General features: G+C 35.4%; 1 protein-coding gene across 1 annotated transcript in view; it reads left to right on the top strand.

Annotated features, from left to right (window-relative positions):
• The window catches only part of LOC143250016 (CWF19-like protein 1), a 52,076-nt gene extending 41,540 nt beyond the window's left edge, over positions 1-10,536 (top strand). The window contains exons 12-14 of the mRNA XM_076500651.1: positions 4,386-4,465; positions 4,958-5,075; positions 10,317-10,536. Of these exons, the coding sequence (XP_076356766.1) occupies positions 4,386-4,465; positions 4,958-5,075; positions 10,317-10,458 (340 nt within the window). The 3' untranslated portion in view covers positions 10,459-10,536. The remainder of the gene's footprint in view (positions 1-4,385; positions 4,466-4,957; positions 5,076-10,316) is intronic.
• Positions 10,537-12,003: the final 1,467 nt, after the last annotated feature.

The raw sequence follows: 12,003 nt of genomic DNA, 5'->3' as shown, positions 1-12,003 counted from the left end.
TAGAACAGAGATTCACAAGGATTGTACAGTTTACACATTTCCATGTGAATTATGAACAGTATTCTTGTTAGATACCATAGAACAGAGATTCACAAGGATTGTACAGTTTACACATTTCCATGTGAATTATGAACAGTATTCTTGTTAGATACCATAGAACAGAGATTCACAAGGATTGTACAGTTTACACATTTCCATGTGAATTATGAACAGTATTCTTGTTAGATACCATAGAACAGAGATTCACAAGGATTGTACAGTTTACACATTTCCATGTGAATTATGAACAGTATTCTTGTTAGATACCATAGAACAGACATTCACAAGGATTGTACAGTTTACACATTTCCATGTGAATTATGAACAGTATTCTTGTTAGATACCATAGAACAGAGATTCACAAGGATTGTACAGTTTACACATTTCCATGTGAATTATGAACAGTATTCTTGTTAGATACCATAGAACAGAGATTCACAAGGATTGTACAGTTTACACATTTCCATGTGAATTATGAACAGTATTCTTGTTAGATACCATAGAACAGAGATTCACAAGGATTGTACAGTTTACACATTTCCATGTGAATTATGAACAGTATTCTTGTTAGATACCATAGAACAGAGATTCACAAGGATTGTACAGTTTACACATTTCCATGTGAATTATGAACAGTATTCTTGTTAGATACCATAGAACAGAGATTCACAAGGATTGTACAGTTTACACATTTCCATGTGAATTATGAACAGTATTCTTGTTAGATACCATAGAACAGAGATTCACAAGGATTGTACAGTTTACACATTTCCATGTGAATTATGAACAGTATTCTTGTTAGATACCATAGAACAGAGATTCACAAGGATTGTACAGTTTACACATTTCCATGTGAATTATGAACAGTATTCTTGTTAGATACCATAGAACAGAGATTCACAAGGATTGTACAGTTTACACATTTCCATGTGAATTATGAACAGTATTCTTGTTAGATACCATAGAACAGAGATTCACAAGGATTGTACAGTTTACACATTTCCATGTGAATTATGAACAGTATTCTTGTTAGATACCATAGAACAGAGATTCACAAGGATTGTACAGTTTACACATTTCCATGTGAATTATGAACAGTATTCTTGTTAGATACCATAGAACAGAGATTCACAAGGATTGTACAGTTTACACATTTCCATGTGAATTATGAACAGTATTCTTGTTAGATACCATAGAACAGAGATTCACAAGGATTGTACAGTTTACACATTTCCATGTGAATTATGAACAGTATTCTTGTTAGATACCATAGAACAGAGATTCACAAGGATTGTACAGTTTACACATTTCCATGTGAATTATGAACAGTATTCTTGTTAGATACCATAGAACAGAGATTCACAAGGATTGTACAGTTTACACATTTCCATGTGAATTATGAACAGTATTCTTGTTAGATACCATAGAACAGAGATTCACAAGGATTGTACAGTTTACACATTTCCATGTGAATTATGAACAGTATTCTTGTTAGATACCATAGAACAGAGATTCACAAGGATTGTACAGTTTACACATTTCCATGTGAATTATGAACAGTATTCTTGTTAGATACCATAGAACAGAGATTCACAAGGATTGTACAGTTTACACATTTCCATGTGAATTATGAACAGTATTCTTGTTAGATACCATAGAACAGAGATTCACAAGGATTGTACAGTTTACACATTTCCATGTGAATTATGAACAGTATTCTTGTTAGATACCATAGAACAGAGATTCACAAGGATTGTACAGTTTACACATTTCCATGTGAATTATGAACAGTATTCTTGTTAGATACCATAGAACAGAGATTCACAAGGATTGTACAGTTTACACATTTCCATGTGAATTATGAACAGTATTCTTGTTAGATACCATAGAACAGAGATTCACAAGGATTGTACAGTTTACACATTTCCATGTGAATTATGAACAGTATTCTTGTTAGATACCATAGAACAGAGATTCACAAGGATTGTACAGTTTACACATTTCCATGTGAATTATGAACAGTATTCTTGTTAGATACCATAGAACAGAGATTCACAAGGATTGTACAGTTTACACATTTCCATGTGAATTATGAACAGTATTCTTGTTAGATACCATAGAACAGAGATTCACAAGGATTGTACAGTTTACACATTTCCATGTGAATTATGAACAGTATTCTTGTTAGATACCATAGAACAGAGATTCACAAGGATTGTACAGTTTACACATTTCCATGTGAATTATGAACAGTATTCTTGTTAGATACCATAGAACAGAGATTCACAAGGATTGTACAGTTTACACATTTCCATGTGAATTATGAACAGTATTCTTGTTAGATACCATAGAACAGAGATTCACAAGGATTGTACAGTTTACACATTTCCATGTGAATTATGAACAGTATTCTTGTTAGATACCATAGAACAGAGATTCACAAGGATTGTACAGTTTACACATTTCCATGTGAATTATGAACAGTATTCTTGTTAGATACCATAGAACAGAGATTCACAAGGATTGTACAGTTTACACATTTCCATGTGAATTATGAACAGTATTCTTGTTAGATACCATAGAACAGAGATTCACAAGGATTGTACAGTTTACACATTTCCATGTGAATTATGAACAGTATTCTTGTTAGATACCATAGAACAGAGATTCACAAGGATTGTACAGTTTACACATTTCCATGTGAATTATGAACAGTATTCTTGTTAGATACCATAGAACAGAGATTCACAAGGATTGTACAGTTTACACATTTCCATGTGAATTATGAACAGTATTCTTGTTAGATACCATAGAACAGAGATTCACAAGGATTGTACAGTTTACACATTTCCATGTGAATTATGAACAGTATTCTTGTTAGATACCATAGAACAGAGATTCACAAGGATTGTACAGTTTACACATTTCCATGTGAATTATGAACAGTATTCTTGTTAGATACCATAGAACAGACATTCACAAGGATTGTACAGTTTACACATTTCCATGTGAATTATGAACAGTATTCTTGTTAGATACCATAGAACAGAGATTCACAAGGATTGTACAGTTTACACATTTCCATGTGAATTATGAACAGTATTCTTGTTAGATACCATAGAACAGAGATTCACAAGGATTGTACAGTTTACACATTTCCATGTGAATTATGAACAGTATTCTTGTTAGATACCATAGAACAGAGATTCACAAGGATTGTACAGTTTACACATTTCCATGTGAATTATGAACAGTATTCTTGTTAGATACCATAGAACAGAGATTCACAAGGATTGTACAGTTTACACATTTCCATGTGAATTATGAACAGTATTCTTGTTAGATACCATAGAACAGAGATTCACAAGGATTGTACAGTTTACACATTTCCATGTGAATTATGAACAGTATTCTTGTTAGATACCATAGAACAGAGATTCACAAGGATTGTACAGTTTACACATTTCCATGTGAATTATGAACAGTATTCTTGTTAGATACCATAGAACAGACATTCACAAGGATTGTACAGTTTACACATTTCCATGTGAATTATGAACAATATTCTTGTTAGATACCATAGAACAGAGATTCACAAGGATTGTACAGTTTACACATTTCCATGTGAATTATGAACAGTATTCTTGTTAGATACCATAGAACAGAGATTCACAAGGATTGTACAGTTTACACATTTCCATGTGAATTATGAACAATATTCTTGTTAGATACCATAGAACAGAGATTCACAAGGATTGTACAGTTTACACATTTCCATGTGAATTATGAACAGTATTCTTGTTAGATACCATAGAACAGAGATTCACAAGGATTGTACAGTTTACACATTTCCATGTGAATTATGAACAGTATTCTTGTTAGATACCATAGAACAGAGATTCACAAGGATTGTACAGTTTACACATTTCCATGTGAATTATGAACAGTATTCTTGTTAGATACCATAGAACAGAGATTCACAAGGATTGTACAGTTTACACATTTCCATGTGAATTATGAACAGTATTCTTGTTAGATACCATAGAACAGAGATTCACAAGGATTGTACAGTTTACACATTTCCATGTGAATTATGAACAATATTCTTGTTAGATACCATAGAACAGAGATTCACAAGGATTGTACAGTTTACACATTTCCATGTGAATTATGAACAGTATTCTTGTTAGATACCATAGAACAGACATTCACAAGGATTGTACAGTTTACACATTTTCATTCACTGTGTGATTTTAACAGATGTGTTTTCTTGAATGATGCATTTTACAATTCACTATTGTTAATATGTTGTTTGTATATCATTTAGATTGACTTTACTTTGACAGAATTTGTATTCCAAACTATCACATCACTGAATCATCTTTCAAATGTGAGGAGAAATTACAAAGAGTAAGAAAGTGCTCAGGTGAAAGAAGTTATTGTTGTCTTATCTGATATCACATTTAAAAGGATATATTTGTTGTTTTGGAGGAAGTAAGCAGTGTATGTTAGGAAATAGAACCAAATGGTTTTTGAAGTGTGAGAAAGATATCCAAACTCTACTTGCATTTACTTCTATGTGTATAAACTCACCCAAGTCAAGTGCACAGAATCAGTCATTTGTTGTTGTGTTAAGAAGTGAATATTTCTGTCATGTCATGAGACATAGTATTCTTTAAAGATATCTTTGTGGGAGTGACTAGTAGTCCCTCTGATTTGTTTCTTCCCTTGTCCTCTGAGTGTTGCAGAATTTCCACAAGATATTGTATCTGGTAGTGCATCATTGTTTAGGATTATGTCACATGTCAAGTAATGGTCATTACACTTTGTTAGTTATGCTCAGTGTGCTTTTACCTGCGAGTAGAGAGAGTTCCTTTAAATTTAGAGTGAAAATTTTGTGTATAAAAAATTATGTAAGGAGACCAACTGTCTTTACAGATTGTCTCACCTGGAATGCCATATTTCTATGTGGAACTGGAGAATGGAGAGAAACTATTCAACAGAATAAAGAAAGATTTTCCTCTACAGTTTGGAAGGTATCTTTTGCTGGTATATGATTCTGATAGTTCATAGTTTAGGGCATACAATCCAGTTTTGTTTTTTATCTGTGCACTATGGGATGATAGAAATAACGGAATTTTTGAAACAAGAAGACTTGGTTGAAGACAGTCATGTCATTCACCCAAGAATATACAATAAGCTTTTAATTTAAAGGTAAAAACTAATTTTTTTCACTAGAAATAATAGGAATTGTTTCATCTAACTTTTATACAAAAAAGAATAAAATAAAAACTAAATAAATTGGTTCGTTTTCTCTGGTGTCAAGAATGAAAGTTGTTGGTTTTCTACCAAATCTGCTTCAATTTTTATATGGTAGGAACCATAGTCCAATAATATGTAAATGTTAAAAAGGGAGAAATGAAACCTAAATTAACCGTTACCATGTGGTTGTTATGAGTGAAAGTGGTAGTACTTGAAACAGACTAGAAGTATTAAAAATGACATTTTGTTACCATCTAGTGTCTTATGGTAACAGTACAGCAGATGTTGGTACTGTATGTCGTTACAAGATATAATGTCTTATTTTAAGTACAGTAGAAGGAATTGACAACGGTTCCAAATAATTCACGCATCCAAAAAAATTAGGCAATTAAATTATTAAGCACATAAAACAAACCATTCAGAGTATTGGTTATAATATTGTATGAGCATACGTACTAATATCACAACAAAAACGTTAACATTTTTGTTAAAATAACTTAAAATGTTTTCCTCTTCTACGTATCTGTCAGATCATGTCAGCCTCGCTAGTGCCTAGATGGCTCAAACTATAAATACATGATTTCTTCAGCTCACTTGACTGGTCTGTCAGTACCTAATTATGGTATTTTGATAAAAGTCCAGTTATGTGTAGGTATAATATAAACGAACATATCATGTATGCATGTACTTAAATATCTTTTCAATCCAATGGATGGCCCCTCGGTGTGGATTCCTGTATGTGGTGAGGGGACCTCCCAGGGAAGGTTCTGTTCTTTCAGTTTACCTCCAGGAAACATCCACCTACGCATTTGCCATGTTTAGCAACCCCTGAAGGGGAGTAGAGTATCCTGGTGGTTGAGGGGGGGTCCAATCCTAACACACCACTTTGGCCTTGAATTCCTGTAGATTGTAGATGAGCGGCCTTGGGGTCAATTGGCTGGTCCACTTGGGCTAGAGTCAACCAAGTATCAGTGTTGGATGCTCTCAACAGGTGTTGTGGACATTGTATCTGATGCTGGTGTTTGGGTATAGTGCTCATGAAACAAGGACATTGCAGCAATGTCAGGGTTGCCCACAGCAATGCCCACTGACCTCACCCACCATGCACCAAAATTTCCTTTTTTAATTATGGATCCTCCAAATAAAAACTTAAATAAAATAGTAGAAAAACAGTCCATAAGTAAATGACCACATCTTGAAGATTCTGAACAGCAATCTTCAACATCTCTAACACCTGTTGTACCTCATTTTCTTATCTTACATTCTGTTTCAGACAAACCTTTAGGGCAAATGCCTCCCTTTTTCATTCAGAAAGGACTAGAGGGACTTGCTGGGTTTCCAAAGCCAGTAAAGAAGCTTCGATCGGGTGACATATTGGTGGAAACATCCACATCTCAACACGGTGAACTCCTGTTGAATTCAAAGGCAATTGGGGATATACCTATAGAGGTTATACCTCATGCTACCTTGAATTCATCACAAGGAGTTATTGTTGAGAGAGATTTGAGGAACATCCCTGAGTCAGAGATTCACACTGGTTTCTCCATCCAAAGAGTTTCTGCAGTGAGGTGTATCTCCATTTGCAAAGATGGAATTATGATGCCAACCAGTGTCCTCCTTCTGACATTTACATCACCATGTCCTTTACTGCTATTGAACTTTCAGTTTGCTCTCCTTCACTATTCTCCCATTTTTCATGGAAGGTTGACAGTAATCCACGAGGCAGCAATCATTTTCCTATCATATTGAGAGAGACTGGTCGTGGTCAAAGCCACCTGATCTGCGTGTCCTGGTGGAAGTTGGATCATGCAAACTGACTCTCTTTCACTACTGTCACAGAACTTGATTTTGCCATCATCTGTAAGCCATCAATAGACGACTGTGTGGCAGCAGTAACTGACTATATTATACAAGCAGCTGCTCAGTGCATTCCTAAAACCTTGACATATTTTCCATGATATCCTTGTTCGTGGTGGAATTCTGTCTGCCATATGGCACTGAATGTTCAAAAACGGACCTGGGATACTTTTCGTAGGTATCCCACACTCTTCCACCGCATCACTTTCCAGTGGACCTGTGCACATGTTTGGTGGGTAAGACGTCGAATCCAGAAGGAATCTTGGATTGAGTTCACAAAGAGCATATCTTCTACCCTAAGTTCCAAAGTCATGTGGGACAAGATTCTAAAGATTAATGGGCAACATAATTCTGTCCCCATCTCGATCTTGCTCTCTGATGGCCAGGAAGTAGCTGATACCTGGAGCATTGCCGATACTTTAGGTGAAAGCTTTTGCCGGGTATCTAGCACTTCTGTTTCTTCCTCCACATTCTTAGCCATCAAGATTCGGGCAGAGTGATCACCTCTTTCCGTTTTAGCTGATTGTCTCTATGACTATAATTGTCCCTTTACACTAGTGGATCTCAAACTGGCCCTTCATCAGTCTGACAGTACATCAGTTGAACCTGATGAAATACACTATGAAATGCTGCACTATCTATCTCCTGCTTTTTTTGCTATCCTTTTGATTGTTTTTAACCAGATCTGGCAGGAGAACGTTTTTCCTGATGCCTGGCACCAGGCTGTTGTCCTACCTTTCTTTAAGCCTGGAAAGGATCCCTAGATTCCTTCAAACTACCATTTAGTTGCTTTGACAAGCTGTCTCTGTAAAACCTTAGGATGGTTAATGCTCGTCTTGTTTGGTTCTTTGAATCAAACAACCTCCTCACACCTACACAGTATGAGTTCTGAAGACGGGGCTCCACCATGGACCACCTGATTCAACTTGAAACATCAATCAGAGATTTTCTCAAACAAGAACATCGTGTATCAATATTGTTTGACATTGAGAAGGTTTATGATACAACATGGAGGTATGGGATTTTTCTAGACCTTCATATCCGTGGGTTACGTGTTCATTTACTCATTTTATTTAAAAATTTTTTAATGGACAGGAGATTCCAAGTTTGTGTGAGTTCCACATTCTCCCGTTCTTTTCTACAGTTCCTCAGAGCTGTGTTTTGAGCATCACACTTTTCATAATAAAAATTAATGCCATCGCTGAACAACTCCCTCTCACTGTTGCAAATGGGCTCTGTGTAGACGACTTTCACATCTCATGTCAGTCGTCGAACATGAAGTATATTGAGTGACAGCTACAGACTGTCCTCAGGCCTTTACAGAAGTGGATCACAGCAAACAGTTTTAACTTCTCTCTTTCTAAAACTGTTTGCATGCACTTTTGCTGCCAACAGGTTATTCACCCTGATCCTGAACACTGTATTGGTGAAGTTGTGCTGCCTGTGGTCCCTGAGACAAAGTTCTTGGGGCTTATCTTTGACCGTAAGCTGATCTTTATACCACACATCAAGCAGCTATGGGTCAAATGTACAAGAGCACTGAATATCCTCTGTGTCCTCTCTTCCACCACTTGGGGAGTGGATTGATGTTCTGTGCTAAAGATATATCGTGCTCTTATTCGATTGAAACTCAACCATAGATCACTGGTCTATGGCTCTGCCAGGACTTCGGCCTTAAAAATGCTGGACCCCATTCATCATCAAGCACTTCGACTCTGCACTGGGACTTTTCGCACTTCCTCAGTTCAGAGATTATACGTAGAGTCTCATGAACCTTCTTTGCACTTCCTCTGTTTGCAACTGTCTTTACTGTATGTTTTGAAACTTTATTCCTTACCAAAACATCCCATCTGGGGTTATGTTTTCTTTCCTCGGTGGGCCATACTTTTTCAGAACAGACAATGTGCCATTGCTCCTTTTGGCTTTCGAATCCAGGCGTAGTTAGATGAATTGGGTCTGTCCTTGGATAACATTGCAGTATCCACTGGTCAGCCCATCCCACCATGGCTTCTTACAGTCCCCAAATGTCACCTGTTTTCAAGTCATCTGAGAAAAGCAGACACTCCTGATTGGAAATACTGTTTGTTATTTGCTGAACATCTTTCAAACCATCCTTCCATTCCTGTTTGTACAAATGGTTTGAAATCAGGTGACTGTGTGGGCTCTGCCATGGTTTGTTGGTTGCATGCAGAATCCCTTCTACAGCTTCTGTGTTCACTGCTGAACTGTATGCCATTTCTCTTGCTCTGGATCACATAGAACCTAAGCAGTACTCAAACTGCACTATTTATACTGTTTAGCTTAGTTCTCTACTGGCCCTGGAATCACTTCACATTGGTTCACACCCTGTTCTCACTGATATTCAAAACCGACTGGCCCATTTCTCTTTAACATCTACTTCTATCCAGTTTTTCTGGATACCAGGCCACGTTGGTATTCGTGGGAACAAGCTCGTCGATACCGCAGCTGAATCTATCTGCTCTGGCACAATCATCACTGTGCCTGTTCCATACATGGACTATGGTCCTGTATTCCAGAATTGGTTTCGTGCCAGCTGACAGTCAACTTTGAGTGAGCAATGTGAAAAGAAGCTTTTCTAAATAAAACCCTATATTGGACTTTGGCCGTCTTGCTGGATCGGACAGAGAAAGTTGTTCTAACTAGACTACACATTGGTCACAGTTTTTTAACTCATAGTTTTCTTTTATCTGTAACTGATGCACCAGTGTGTAGTTTGTGTAACACTCAATCTGGTCACAATAAGTCGCATTTTACTTTCTTGCCATTGTTGAGAGTTGTAATGATGGCACAATTTTAAACATGTTCTGTCCCAAGGTTTGTCCATAACATTAGACAGTGTTATTGGTGATGGTGACACTGTTCACCTTTTAGTTTTTTAAAGGCCATTAATCTTTATAATGCCATTTAAGTTTTTTAATTTATACATTAGACCTTTTATAATGTGATTCCCTTTTAAGAATCAAAGCTCATCTAGTTCGATTTCATTAATATTTTAATGAAATTTATAAAACAGTACAGTAGATGTTATCTATTATTGCCTAATATATTGTATGATGTAACATTACAGTAGATATTGATGCTAACTATAGGTATCATGTAGTAGTACAATAAATGTTTCTTATGTTTTCTTTCTGTAGAGAAGTTCTTGCTTGTGAGTCCCTTCTGAACATGCCACAGAGAATTGAGTGGAAAGCTTGCTCTGTGAGCAAGGAAAAGGAAACCCACATGGCTGAGGAGTTTAGGAAAGATTTTGAGGAATTTGATTTTACACTTGCATAAACATATAACATCCTTTTTCACCCATGTTGATTTTAGTATGATCATATGATTTTAAAATAAATCTTTTTTTAAGAAATGCATTCTTGTTTGTTGTGGTAAAAATTTCATGTGTGACTTCTGTGGAAAAATATTTTTATATAAAGAAGTTTGTATTTGGCAGTGTTCATGCTGTTAAAGGTCCATTTGTAAAGAATGTTTTTTTGTTTACAAAGGGAGAACAAAAATACTGCTGTATAATAAGTTGTTAATTTTTAGAACATTACACAAATTTGACTCATTTAAATTTTGAAATAAAAGTACGGTTAAAGGTATGTTTGTTACATTTATTATAAAGTTTATATGTAAGAACAGTACTTTTAAGTTCAAAAATGAAATTAGAAACTTAGCAGATAGATTGCCTGTGTATTTTGTTCTTTACAATATATAAAATATCATTTGGATATTTAAAAAAAGTGCAATATTTTACCAAAAAGATTTTTCTGGCAATTAAATCAGTTGTAAACTTGAACCACTAGAGCAGAGAAGACCTAGGAAACACATCCTTCTTGGACGTTACATTTAGAGTTTTCTTTTATTGAGTCATCTTGGATAACTCTGCTAAAAACTTATTTAAAATATTTTTAAGAGTTGTATGTTAATTCCATTTTTTAATGCTCCTGTCTGAGAGTGACACATCTTTGGTTGGGTTAGACACTAGCTGTTGTTTTCTTTTTAAACAGTACATTTAGAAAACATGTTAGTTCATACAGTAATGACTTCAGCGCACTATTATTATTTAGGTGGAAGCCTGAAATCTCAAAATGGTTAGTTAATACAAGATTAGTACATCTTAGGTGTAAGTTTTAATGAGACAAAAGGTCACAGAAAGCTCTGTTGACTATTTGTCTTCCCTCTAGTCTGTTAAGTTTAATATTAAAGACTATTTTCTACACTTCATATTTGTTTAGCTCTGTGCAAAATTATGAAAGAAATTCAGTTATAAACAAAGATACTTGATAGTCTTAAGTATCAGTGATGGGACAGTGATACAACCTGTGTTCTCTCCAGGTAACATGGTGATATGATATGAACTATGGAGCCAAACAAATACCTTAAGAACTTAAATTCTGGCACTTATAAATAAAGTTTGTTTTAACTAACTAGTATGTTGGTTGTGTGCCACCCAGCCTGGTGAACCCTGGAATTGAGCATAGTCCTGTTGGCACTGGTCGGAATACAGCAATTTTAACATGATACAAGTTGATATGGAAGCCATATATACCTCTAAAGAAGGAATTTGATGTAAGAATCTCCACCTTTAGCTCTTATAGCACAGGGATCCAGGAACTATTTTTCTTATGGCTTTGATACTAGTAAGTGTACCTTTATGACATTTTGTATGTTATCACTAAACATTACAAGGGTTTCATACTGAATTTTTTTTAAGTGTTACAATTTTTTAAACAATACTTTTCTCATGCCTTTTTATCCTTTGAATGATGACTATCCAAAGCATGCAAAGCAATTTAATTTTAGGTTTAAAAATACTTTTATTTGTTATACACT

Source organism: Tachypleus tridentatus, chromosome 4 (assembly GCF_004210375.1).
Source record: "Tachypleus tridentatus isolate NWPU-2018 chromosome 4, ASM421037v1, whole genome shotgun sequence".
NCBI lineage: Eukaryota > Metazoa > Arthropoda > Merostomata > Xiphosura > Limulidae > Tachypleus > Tachypleus tridentatus.
This window is presented reverse-complemented; position numbering and strand designations above follow the sequence as displayed.